Below are 13,463 nucleotides of genomic sequence, written 5' to 3' on the forward strand. Positions count from 1 at the left end.
CAGTTTCAGAAAGGGGCCTGAAACAGTCAAAGGGTTAATCCAAAAACACGGTCGGAGTTTTTTTTCCTCCTCATGCACTGTGTGCTGCAGGATTTTTTTATATGGTGCACACTGACCACAGAGACCCATTCTCTCACATGTGGGCCTACCAGTTTTCTCCTGCTTGATCTAAAGCCGCTAGAATTTTTCAGTATATACATGTCAAACACATTGGCTCGAAAGATGTATAGTGGTCCCTCAATAATCGTCCGGCCTGAAAGTCGTCCATTTCGGAAATACAGTGGACCCCCGCATAGCGACCTTAATCCGTGCAAGAGGGCTGGCTGTTATGCGAAATGTTCGCTATGCGAATGAATTTTCCCCATAAGAAATAATGGAAATAAAATTAATCCGTGCAAGACACCCAAAAGTATGAAAAAAAAATTTTTTTACCACAAAAAAATGTTAATTTTAGTACACACAAACTGAAAAAGGCATGCACAATTACATGACACTTACTTTTATTGAAGATCTGGTGATGATTGATGGGATGGGAGGAGGGGAGAGAGAGTGTTAGTGTTTAGAAGGGGAATCCCCTTCCATTAGGACTTGAGGTAGCAAGTCCTTTTCTGGGGTTACTTCCCTTCTTCTTTTAATGCCACTAGGACCAGCTTCAGAGTCACTGGACTTCTTTCGCACAACATATCTGTCCATAGTGGCCTGTACCTCTCGTTCCTTTATGATTTGTCTAAAGTGGTTCACAACACTGTCATTGTAACAGTCACCAGCACGGCTTGCAATAGCTGTGTGAGGGTGATTTTCATCAAAAAAGGTTTGCACTTCAAGCCATTTTGCACACATTTCCTTAATCTTTGAAGTAGGCAATTCCTTCAATTTCTCTCTCCCCTCCTTTGAACCAGTTTCCCCAGGTCTGGCCTCTTGCTCTTGAAGTTGATCTATCAGCTCATCAGTGGTTAGTTCTTCATTGTCCTCCTCCACCAACTCTTCCACATCCTCCCCACTAACCTCCAACCCCAAGGACTTCCCCAATTCCACAATTGATTCCTCAACTGGTATACTCCTCTCAGGGTTAGCCTGAAACCCTTCAAAATCCCTTTTGTCTACACATTCTGGCCACAGTTTCTTCCAAGCAGAGTTCAAGGTTCTCTTAGTCACTCCCTCCCAAGCCTTACCTATAAGGTTTACACAATTGAGGATATTAAAGTGATCCTTCCAAAACTCTTTTAGAGTCAATCGAGTGTCTGTGGTCACTTCAAAGCACTTTTGAAACAGAGCTTTTGTGTACAGTTTCTTGAAGTTGGAAATGACCTGCTGGTCCATGGGCTGCAGGAGAGGAGTGGTATTAGGAGGCAAAAACTTCACCTTAATGAAGCTCATGTCCCCATAAAGTCGCTCTGCCACGTCTGTAGGATGACCAGGGGCATTGTCTAACACCAGGAGGCACTTAAGGTCTAATTTCTTTTCAGTTAGGTAATCTTTCACATTGGGGGCAAATGCATGGTGTAACCAGTTATAGAAAAATTCCCTAGTGACCCATGCCTTACTGTTTGCCCTCCACAGCACACACAAATTATCCTTGAGGACATTCTTTTGCCTGAACGCTCTGGGAGTTTCAGAGTGATACACCAATAAAGGCTTAACTTTGCAATCACCACTAGCATTGGCACACATCAACAAAGTAAGCCTGTCTTTCATAGGCTTATGTCCTGGGAGTGCCTTTTCCTCCTGAGTAATGTAGGTCCTGCTTGGCATTTTCTTCCAGAACAGGCCTGTTTCATCACAATTAAACACTTGTTCAGGTTTCAGTCCTTCAGTTTCTATGTACTCCTTGAATTCATGCACATATTTTTCAGCCGCTTTGTGGTCCGAACTGGCAGCCTCACCATGCCGTATCACACTATGGATGCCACTACGCTTCTTAAATCTCTCAAACCAACCTTTGCTGGCCTTAAATTCACTCACATCATCACTAGTTGCAGGCATTTTTTTAATTAAATCGTCATGCAACTTCCTAGCCTTTTCACATATGATCGCTTGAGAGACGCTATCTCCTGCTAGCTGTTTTTCATTTATCCACACCAATAAGAGTCTCTCAACATCTTCCATCACTTGCGATCTTTGTTTCGAAAACACAGTTAAACCTTTGGCAACAACAGCTTCCTTGATTGCCGTTTTCTTGCCCACAATACAAGAGATGGTTGATTTTGGTTTCTTGTACAACCTGACCAGGTCGGTGATACGTACTCCACTTTCATACTTATCAATGATCTCTTTCTTTATTTCAATAGGAATCCTAACCCTTATTGCTGTAGGGTTGGAACTAGAAGCTTTCTTGGGGCCCATGGTCACTTATTTTCCAGAAACACCACCGAAAACACTGTAATAATACGAAATATTCCGAGTGTATGCTTGAATGTTACCGCGGAGGCTGGCTGGTAAACAATGGCACAGGCGGCACATGTGAGGCTGGCTGAGGGCGCACATTGGACGCATCTCGGACGAAGGCCGCTGAGCGGGTTTTTGTCCACTATGCGGGGCAAAATTTTAGCGAACAAAGCGTCCGCTATGCGGATTGTCCGCTATGCAAGGCGTCCGCTATGCGGGGGTCCACTGTAGTCCTATTATTTCGTCTAAACACTGGCTCGCAAATTGTCCATTAACTCGCTAATGGTCCTGCGTCTGGGACTCGTACTCGCACTCTGAGTTGCCTTGGCCTGTCTTCCCAGCCAGTGTGCCATTGTTTACCAGTGAGTGATGGTCTCCTCACTTGATATTCAAATATTTCATAATATTCCATTGATTTTAGTGCTTGCAAGTGCTAAATAAGCTACCTTGGCTCCAAAGAAAGCTTCTAGTGCCAGCCCTTTGGTAAAGAATGTGAAAAACACAATTTATGAAAAATTTTGTAGAAAAATACAGAGGTGGTGGTGGTAGAGTGGAAGCAGTTGTGATAGTGGTTGATGGTGGTAGTGATAGTGGTAGAATTTAGTAATGATGGTGGTAACAGTTGTAATAGTGGTAGAAGGTCGTAGTGATGGTGGTAGAGGGTTCCTTCTTTAGTGATTCAGCGATTCTACCAACTCCTCTAATGTTGTTGGAGTTATATAGGGCTACAGAAAACACCACCACCTCAGCTGCTGCTTCACCACCATTATGGACGGCTTACTCTCAGTGGCCCTTATATACCCAACAACAACACAACACACCACCTCTTGTGACATACGTAATGACTTATTTTATTCATTCTAGAGTATATTCCATGTTTCTATGTTACCAATATTGTTTATTATGTCATATTAGTTGAATTGTGATAGATAAATAAGCCGTAAAGTTGACATTAGTGTCATATTCTCCAACAATAAACTTGCCATCCCTCCCTCACACAAACAAGTCTTCAGTAAGAACATAAGAAATGAGGAACACTGCAGTAGGCCTGCTGGCCCATACTAGGCCAGTCCTTCACAAATCCAACCCACTAACAGAACAAATGCTACCCAAGCAATAAGCTCAGGTGCAAGTCCGACTCAAATCCAACCCCTCTCACTCGTGTATTTATCCAACCTAAATTCGAAACTACCCAAGCCATAGCTTTTAGAACATAAGAAAGGAGGAACACTGCAATAAGTCTGTTGGCCCATACTAGGCCAGTCCTTCACAAATCCAACCCACTAACAGGACAAATGATGCCCAAGCAATAAGCTCAGGTGCAAGTCCGACTCAAATCCAACCCCTCTCACTCATGTATTTATCCAGCCTAAATTTGAAACTACTCAATGTTTTAGCTTTGATCACCCTACTAGGCAGACCGTTCCACTCATCAACTACCCCTATTACCAATGTTCATTTATACATTTTATTAGTGCTTTAAATTTATTTGGCATTCTTTTCTGCATGTAAGTCTGTATTTACGCTAGGGAAGTGACCCCTGAAGTGACCTAGAGTCCTTATAGAGGGGGATTCCCCTTCCAAACAATAACCTCTCTTCCCTCTCTCCTCCTCCCTGTCTTCCATTCATCAACAACAGCCTTCAATAAAGGTAACTGTCAAGTTGAATGTTCATTCTTTTGTGCATGTAAATCTATCTTTTAGGTAAAAAAAAAAATTGTTGTCGATACTTCTGGGTGTCTAGAACGAATTAATTGGATTTACATTATTTCTTATGGGGAAAATTGATTCGAAAATTGTCTATTTCGATAATAGTCCTACTTCCAGGAACGGATTAAGGACGATAATTGAGGGACCACTGTACGTATATATATGACCGAAACAGTCAAAGGGTTAATCTCTGAAGAAGGCACCACCTTCACTCCCTCTTCCTCCTCCTCTGAAGCAAGTTCCTAAGCTGTGGTCTGATGCTGTTCCAGTTGAATCTCTTGCAGTTCGTCAGTGGTTAGCTCTTCCTTGTGGTCCTCCTCCAACTCTTCCACATCCTCTCCACTCACCTTCAGCACCATGGACTTGCCCAGTGCCACAGCATCTTCGTCAACAGGCAGAGGGTTGTCAGGGTCAGGGTCAGCCTCAAACCCTTAAAAATTTTTCCCTCTGGACAACACATTATGGCCACAATTGTCTCCAAGCAGAGTTCAAAGTCCTGGAAGTCACTCCCTCCCAAGCCTTACCTAAAAGGCTAATGCAGTGGAGGATACTGAAGTGCTTCGTCCAGAACTCTCTTAGGGTCAGCTGAGTGTCTGAGGTCACTTCAAAGCACCTTTCAAACACTGCTTTGGAGTAGAGTTTTTTGAAGTTAGAAATGACCTGCTGGTCCGTGGGCTGGAGGAAAGGAGTGGTGTTAGGAGGCAAGGACTTCACTGTTATAAAATTGAAGTCCCTAGACAATAGGTCTTCAAAGTTTGAGGATGAGCAGGAGAATCGTCCATTACCAGGAGTCACTTGAGTGGCAAATTATTTTCCAGGAGGTATTTTTTCACACTGGGGCCAAACACTTCATTGACCCACTCTTCGAAAATTTGCCTCATGGCCCATGCCTCATTATTCGCTTCCCCAAAACACACAATTTATTCTTGATGACATTGTTTTTCTTAAACACACTGGGATTTTCTGAGCGATACACAAGTAAAGGCTTCACTTTAAAATCACCACTAGCGTTAGCACAGAACAAAAGAGTGAGCCTGTCTTTCATGGGCTTGTCTCCTGGCAGTACCTTTTCCTCCTGAGTAATGTAGGTCCTCTTTGGCATTTTCTTCCAAAACAGGCCTGTTTTGTCACAATTGAACACTTGTTGGGGTTTAAATTTTTCAGTCTCTACGTACCCCTTAAATTTACTCATGAAGTTTTCAGCCGCACATTTGTCTGAACTTGCTGCTTCCCCATGCCTTACCACACTGTGTATGCCACTACTCTTCTTAAATCTGTCAAACCAACCTCTCCTGGCCTTAAATTCTCTAACATCAGCACTGGTTCCAGGCATTTTCTTTATCAGATCGGCATGCAACTGCCTTGCCTTCTCACAAATGATTGACTCGGAAACACTATCATTCGCTATCTGTTTATTGTTGATCCACACCACCAACAACTTCTCAACCTCTTCTACTGTTTGTGATCCATTTTTCGATAACATGACAACACCTTTCGCAACATGAGCTTCCTGAAGTTCTTTTGTCTTCGCCTGAATGGAAGTGATAGTTGATTTGTTTTTGCCATACATCCTGGCAAGCTCCCCCCACACAAACGCCACTCTTGTATTTTTCTCTTATCTCCTCCTTCACTGCTATGGTGTTCTTCACTTTCTTAACCACAGGGCCCATGGTGGCTTATTTCACAGTCACAATTACTGGCAGGCTGGGCTGGGCTGGGCTGGGCTGGGCTGGGCTGGGCTGGGCTGGGCTGGCTGGCAGGCTGGCTGGCTGGCTGGCTGGCTGGCTGGCTGGCTGGCTGGCAGGCTGGCAGGCAGGCAGGTAGGCAGAAGGCAGAAAGCCGGCGAAACCTGAAATGGCCGAGACCCTGGGTGTCACAGTAGTACAATCATTTGGAATGTAGAACCTCTGAAACTTCTTTGTATAGATTATAAGAAATATAATACGGTGGAACCTTGGTTTTTGTCTTAAATCCGTTCCAGAGAGAGTTTGACGAGAACTGAATTCGACAAAAACTGAAGCAATATTTCCCTTAAGAAATAATGTAAATCCAATTAATCCATTCCAGACACCCAAAAATATTAACAAAAGTACAGTGGACCCCCGGTTTGGGAAGCCATCGATATCCGAAGCATTACATCGCAAAAAATTTGCCTCGGTTCCCGTTACAAAACCCGGTATGCGATACGATTCGTACGAGACGTGTCCACTTGTGGCCTGAACTGCCCCGTGTGTGCCAGTGTTTACAAGCCAGCCAGTGTGCGCGCATCTAAGGATACATTCGGTACATTCCATATTATCCATATTATCACTGTTTTTGGTGCTTGTTTCTGCAAAATAAATCACCATGGGCCCCAAGAAAGCTTCTAGTGCCAACCCATCGAGACCAAGGGTGCTAATGACTATTGAAATGAAGAAAGAGATAATTGCAAAGTATGAAAGTGGAGTGCATGTGTCGAAGCTGGCCAAGTTGTATAGTAAACCCCAGTCAACCATCTCTACTATAGTGAGCAGGAAAACGGCAATCAAGGAAGCTGTTCTTGCAAAAGGTGCAACTGTGATTACAAAACAGCGACCGCAAGTGTTAGAAAATGTTATTGGTGTGGATAAATGAAAAACAGATAGCAGGAGATAGCATCTCTCAAGCGATCATTTGTGAAAAGGCTAGGCAGTTGCATGAGGATTTGATTAGAAAAATGCCTGCAACTAGTGGTGATGTGAGTGAATTTAAGGCCAGCAAAGGTTGGTTTAAAAGATTTAAGAATCGTAGTGGCATACATAGTGTGGCATACATAGTATGATGAAAATCACCCTGACACAGCTACTGCAAGCCGTGTTGGCAACCTGTACACTGACAATGTTGTGAACCACTTTAGGAAAGTCATAAAGGAACGAGAGGTACAGGCCTCTATGGACAGATATGTTGTGCGACAGAAGTCCAGTGACTCTCAAGCTGGTCCTAGTGGCATTAAAAGAAGAAGGGAAGTAACCCCAGAAAAGGACTTGCTACCTCAAGTCCTAATGGAGGGGGATTCCCCTTGTAAATGCTAACACCATCCACACACTCCCCTCCTCCCATCCCATCAATCATCACCAGAACTTCATTAAAGGTAAGTGTCAATTATTCTATTGTGATTATTCTATTGTTATTATTGTTATTGTAATTTTTATATTGCATTAAACTTAATATTTCATGTGGTAAAAGTTTTTTTTTTCATACTTTTGGGTGTCTTGCGCGAATTAATTTGATTTCCATTATTTCTTATGGGGAAAATTGATTCACTTAACGATAATTTTGGTTTACGATGAGCTCTCAGGAAAGGATTAATATCGTGAACTGGGGGTCTACTGTACATTTTATAGAGAATAACTCTAGTTTTACATACAGAAAACAATGAGAAATAAATATAAAGCTCTAATGAAATGGATAAATGAACATTTAAATCACTTTTATGTCTATTGAAGACTCTTGCTGGCGTATGGAAGATTGCGAGAAGGGGAGAGGGATAAGATAAGATTTCGTTCGGATTTTTAACCCCGGAGGGTTAGCCACCCAGGATAACCCAAGAAAGTCAGTGCGATATCGAGGACTGTTTAACTTATTTCCATTGGGGTCCTTAATCTTGACCCCCAGGATGCGACCCACACCAGTCGACTAACACCCAGGTACCTATTTGCTGCTAGGTGAACTGGACAAGTGTAAGGAAACGTGTCGAAATGTTTCCACCTGCCAGGAATTGAACCCGGGCCCTCCGTGTGTGAAGCGGGAGCTTTAGCCACCAGGCCATCTCTATCTCTATCACCATCTCTACCACCATCACAACCACTACCACCCTCTACCACAATCACTACCACCAACCACCCTCTACCACCATCACAACCACTACCACCATCACTACTGCCCCCTACCACAATCACTACCACCCTATACCACCATCACAACCACTACCACCATCACTACCAGAAACTATGAGAAACAAAGCCAGACTGACTCACAATGCATGTGTGGGATGCTTTGTACGGGCCCTGGCAGGCAGACTCATTTAGTATGGTGGACGAAAACCGAGGTGATGAACGAAAACTTGAGACAATATTTTGACGAAAAAAGTAATCGAAAACCGAACTCAACGAAAACGGGGGGAAACGAAAACCAAGGTTCCACTGTAATTAGCCCTTTGACTGTTTCTGTCGTATGTACACCTACCATCCGACTTACGACCTGCTTGACATACGACCACTCGACTTACGACCGTGTTTGATATGCCAAATTTCTGGTAAATAAACAATTATTTGTGTTGTACACAGTGTTTATCCTAAACCTTACAGTATAAAATACAGTACTAACAGCATAAAAAGTAAAGTAAAACATGAAATACCAAAATAAAACAATAAAATAAAGTCATTAAAAAATGTTATGTTAATATTCAGTAGTAAAGCTCGACTTAGGTCCATTTCGACTTACGACCGGTTTCTCGGAACCGAACTCGGTCGTAAGTCGGATGGTAGGTGTACACGTCTTATAAGCAAATGTGTTTGACGTATATTGTATACTCAAAAATTGTATTGGCTTCAAATCAAGCAGGAGAAAGCTGGTAGGCCCACATATGAGAGAATTAGTCTGTGTGGTCAGTGTGCACCATATAAAAAAAATCCTGCAGAACGCAGTGCATAATGAGAAAAGAAAAAAATGCTCCTACCGTGTTTTTAGATTAAAACGCCGATTTTGAGGTGTATTTTCATATAGTTTTTATGGTTATATTCTTGTTTTTGTAGTCCCATTTGATAGATTGGAAAACATACTATAGAAATGGAGGTGATTTTGATTGGTTTTACTAGGAAAAGAACCTTGAAATGGAGCTCAAAGTTGGGGAAATGTTTGATTTTTGCCGATGTTCAAAAGTAAGCAAATGACGTCTTTGTCCAATAAATGTCCAACTAGCCATTCTAATATGCAGTCATGAATGGGTTGACATTATTTATACAATTATTACAATATTGCAGTAGTCTGCATAACAGTAAATCTTCTATTTTTTGTTTGAATAAAAATTCAAATTAGAAAGCAAGAGTAATATCAGAGGGGCCTGGAGACATGACTGATGAACAAAGAAAATGTTATTTTAGAGCCAGGAATGTCTGCATTGTTCATTCTGGACCCTATTTTGAAATTGGCATATTTTTTAATTTGTGTGAAATTGGCCAAATTGCCAATTTCTGACCACTATTGGGTAGTTGAAATTAGTAAATGGGCAGTTTCTTGTGCTCAATCGATAGAACAAATGGAGTTCTAAAGAAATAGTTACGAGTTTGGCCGACTGGGACAATGGAATTAGCCAAAAATAGTGCTCAAAGTGGGCAAAAATCATCGATTCGTAAATATCGCTGAGGTCAATAATTTCGCGAGAGTGTAGTTTCGTAGGTTTTCCCATAAAATTTCATACTTTTGGTGTCATTACCATAGGGAAAAAATTATCTTATTTCACAAGAATTTTTTTTTTTTTTTTTTTTTTTTTTTCAAAATATTTTGTGACACCAGGAAACACCTCAGGATAATATGTCTAGTGGCACTTTTGAATGCCTGACAGCAATCATTTGCCCCTCCCCCTCCTGCACTGGTTGCTCTGCCACGTCTGAAGGATGACAAGGAGCATTGTCTAATACCAGGAGGCACTTAAGGTCCAATTTATTTTCCAGGAGGTAATTTTTCACAGTGGGGGCAAATGCATGGTGTAACCAGTCATAAAAAAAGTCCCTAGTGACCCATGCCTTACTGTTTGCCCTCCACAGCACACACAAATTAGCCTTGAGGATATTCTTTTGCCTGAACGCTCTGGGAGTTTCAGAGTGATACACCAATAAAGGCTTCATTTTGCAATCACCACTAGCATTGGCACACATCAACAGAGTAAGCCTGTCTTTCATAGGCTTATGTCCTGGGAGTACCTTTTCCTCCTCAGTAATGTAGGTCCTGCTTGGCATTTTCTTCCAAAACAGGCCTGTTTCATCACAATTAAACACTTGTTCAGGTTTCAATCCTTCAGCCTTTATGTACTCCTTGAATTCATGCACATATTTTTCAGCTGCTTTGTGTAGTGGGACTTTCGATGCCTGATCGCAATCATTTGTCCCCACTCCCTAATTATAGTGGGACCTTTGGATACCTGACAGGAATCATTTGCCCCCTTCCCCAACTGTAGTGGGACCTTTGGATGCCTGACAGCAATCACTGTTCATCCCCCCTAATTATATATCCAGTGGCACTTCTGAATGCCTGAATAATCATCTGCTTCCCTTTCCCAGGATTCCACTGGACCTGTGCTTCCCTTACTAGAATTGAACCTGAATGCCTCCCATTTCCCCTAAGTGCTCTATGACCCCTGTGGGTTTAATGCTTCCCCAAGAATGCAATAATATTGCTCTCCCCAGCTATACATCCAGTGACACTATTGAATGCCTGTCAGCAGTCAGCTGATCTCCCTAACCATACATCCAGTGGCACTCGTTCCCTCTCAAACCCTCGCTCCCTCTCAAACCCTCGCTCCCTCTCAAACCCTCATTCCCTCTCAAACCCTCATTCCCTCTCAAACCCTCATTCCCTCTTATACCCTCATTCCCTCTTATACCCTCATTCCCTCTCATACCCTCATTCCCTCTCAAACCCTCATTCCCTCTCAAACCCTCATTCCCTCTCAAACCTTCATTCCCTCTCAAACCCTCATTCCCTCTCAAACCCTCATTCCCTCTCAAACCCTCGTTCCTTCTCAAACCCTTGTTCCCTCCCAACCTCTTGTTCCCCTCTAACCCTCATTCCCCTCTAACCCTCGTTCCTTCTCAACTCTCATTCCGTCTCAGACCCTCATTACCTCTCAAGCCCTCGTTCCCTCTCAAACCCTTGTTCTCTCTCAAACCCTCGTTCCCTCTCAAACTCTCATTCCCTTTCAAATCCTCGTTCCCCTCTAACCCTCGTTCCCTCTCAACTTCCAAACCCTCGTTCCCTCTCAAACCCTTGTTCCCTCTCAAACCCTCGTTCCCTCTCAAACCCTCGTTCCCTCTCAAACCCTCGTTCCTTCTCAAATCCTCGTTCCTTCTCAAACCCTTGCTCCCTCCCAACCCCTTGTTCCCCTCTAACCCTCATTCCCCTCTAACCCTCGTTCCTTCTCAACTCTCATTCCATCTCAGACCCTCATTACCTCTCAAGCCCTCGTTCCCTCTCAAACCCTTGTTCTCTCTCAAACCCTCATTCCCTCTCAAACTCTCATTCCCTCTCAAATCCTCATTCCCCTCTAGCCCTCATTCCCCTCTAACCCTCGTTCCCTCTCAACTTTCAAACCCTCGTTCCCTCTCAACTTTCAAATTCTCGTTCCCTCTCAGACCCTCATTCCCTCTCAAACCCTTGTTCCCTCTCTAACCCTCGTTCCCTCTCAAACTCTCATTCCCTTTCAAATCCTCGTTCCCCTCTAGCCCTCATTCCCCTCTGACTCTTGTTCCCTCTCAACTTTCATTCCCTCTCAAGCCCTCGTTCCCTCTCAAGCCCTCGTTCCCTCTCAAACCCTCGTTCTCTCTCAAACCCTCGTTCCTTCTCAAACCCTCGTTCCCTCTCAAACCCTCATTCCCTCTCAAACCCTCGTTACCTCTCTAACCCTCGTTCCCTCTCAAACTCTCATTCCCTTTCAAATCCTCGTTCCCCTCTAACCCTCGTTCCCTCTCAATTTTCAAACCCTCGTTCCCTCTCAACTTTCAAACCCTCGTTCCCTCTCAAACCCTTGTTCCCTCTCAAACCCTCGTTCCCTCTCAAACCCTCATTCCCTCTCAAACCCTCGTTCCTTCTCAAATCCTCGTTCCTTCTCAAATCCTTGCTCCCTCCCAACCCCTTGTTCCTCTCTAACCCTCATTCCCCTCTAACCCTTGTTCCTTCTCAACTCTCATTCCATCTCAGACCCTCATTACCTCTCAAACCCTCGTTCCCTCTCAAACCCTCGTTCCCTCTCAAGCCCTCGTTCCCTCTCAAGCCCTCGTTCCCTCTCAAACCCTCATTCCCTCTCAAACCCTCGTTCCCTCTCAAACCCTCGTTACCTCTCAAACCCTCGTTCCCTCTCAAACCCTCGTTCCCTCTCAAACCCTCGTTCTCCCTCTAATCCTCAGTCTCTCTCTAACCCTTGTTACCTCTCTAACCCTCATTCCCTGTCTAACCCTCATTTCCTACCTAACCCTTGTTCCCTCTCTAACCCTCGTTCCCCCTCTAATCCTCCTCTCTTTTCTCATCCCGTCTGTCCTTCCTTCCCTTCTACCTCTTTCCATTTTCTCTACCTTCCCCTCATTCCTCTCCTTTCCTCTCCACTTTCCTTGGTCTATCTTTCTTTCTCCCCTCTATTCCTCTGCCTTCCTCTTGCTTCTCTCTCTCTTTCTCCTTCATTTTCTCTCCTTTTCTTATCTCTATTTTTTCCCTTCTCTCTCCCTCCATGCTACCTCTTCTCTCCTCTCTTCATTCCCTTTTCTCCTTCCCGTCCACTAACAGATAACCTAAATCCACATTTTTAATTTATTTTTATATAAAAATATTGGCCTACCCAGCATGCACCAAATACCATACATGTACAGTGAGCCTATAAAGTTAATGCCATCATGGCCCTTGATCTTGTGATAGCACCGTAGAGTCAACCCGTGAAGGATCCACAGTTACATGACACTGAATCTTGTGAAGGTGAATTCTTCAGTAAAACAACAACAGTTAACCAATGAGGTTGTAGGAAATATGGAGGTTTTACTATACAGTGTTTTTTTATTATTATATTCTTCTTGAAAGATATTTATCTCTTTCTTAATTAATACAATTATCCCTTTATTAATAAAAGTAAAAGGATAAATGTATAGTACTCCTGAAGTGAAATTTGTATTTTCATTGCAAACCCAAGTTGAATTTCACAGTGCAATAATGTCTTATTTTAATAAAATTGAACACTTCAGCAAGCAATGTTTATTTTTCTTTATTTGTATATCGTGTTTGATTACAGGGAATGACGGTGGATAACAGCAGCACAACAGTGGATACACACCTAGCTAACTCTGGATTAAATCTTTTCGGACAGCCTTTGTCTCCCAGTGGCTCCCACCCAGCTAGTCCGGTAAGTAAGAGTATGCTGGTATGCAGTGCCTCTAATCATTGCTTAGTTGCATACCTCATTTATTTTAAGTATAACACTGGATTGACTTGGGGCATTGATCACAACCTTCCTTAGACTTTAGGCCTTGACACATCTTGAATGTCATACACAAATAACCCGCACATAGAAGAGAGGAGCTTACGATGATGTTTCAGTCCGATTTGGATCATTTACAAAGTGCGACTTTGTAAATGGTCCAAGTCGGACTGAA

The 13,463-nt window shown here is 43.1% G+C and overlaps 1 protein-coding gene across 5 annotated transcripts in view; it reads left to right on the forward strand.

Annotated features, from left to right (window-relative positions):
* LOC128695665 (CREB-regulated transcription coactivator 1) overlaps window positions 1–13,463 on the forward strand; it is a 276,224-nt gene that overhangs the window by 223,610 nt on the left and 39,151 nt on the right. For all 5 annotated transcript variants that reach the window (XM_070093389.1, XM_070093387.1, XM_070093386.1 and 2 more), the window contains one exon: window positions 13,103–13,213. In XM_070093389.1, the coding sequence (XP_069949490.1) occupies window positions 13,103–13,213 (111 nt within the window). The remainder of the gene's footprint in view (window positions 1–13,102; window positions 13,214–13,463) is intronic.

The sequence above is a fragment of the Cherax quadricarinatus genome, chromosome 42, assembly GCF_038502225.1.
Source record: "Cherax quadricarinatus isolate ZL_2023a chromosome 42, ASM3850222v1, whole genome shotgun sequence".
In the NCBI taxonomy this organism is placed as follows: Eukaryota; Metazoa; Arthropoda; class Malacostraca; order Decapoda; family Parastacidae; genus Cherax; species Cherax quadricarinatus.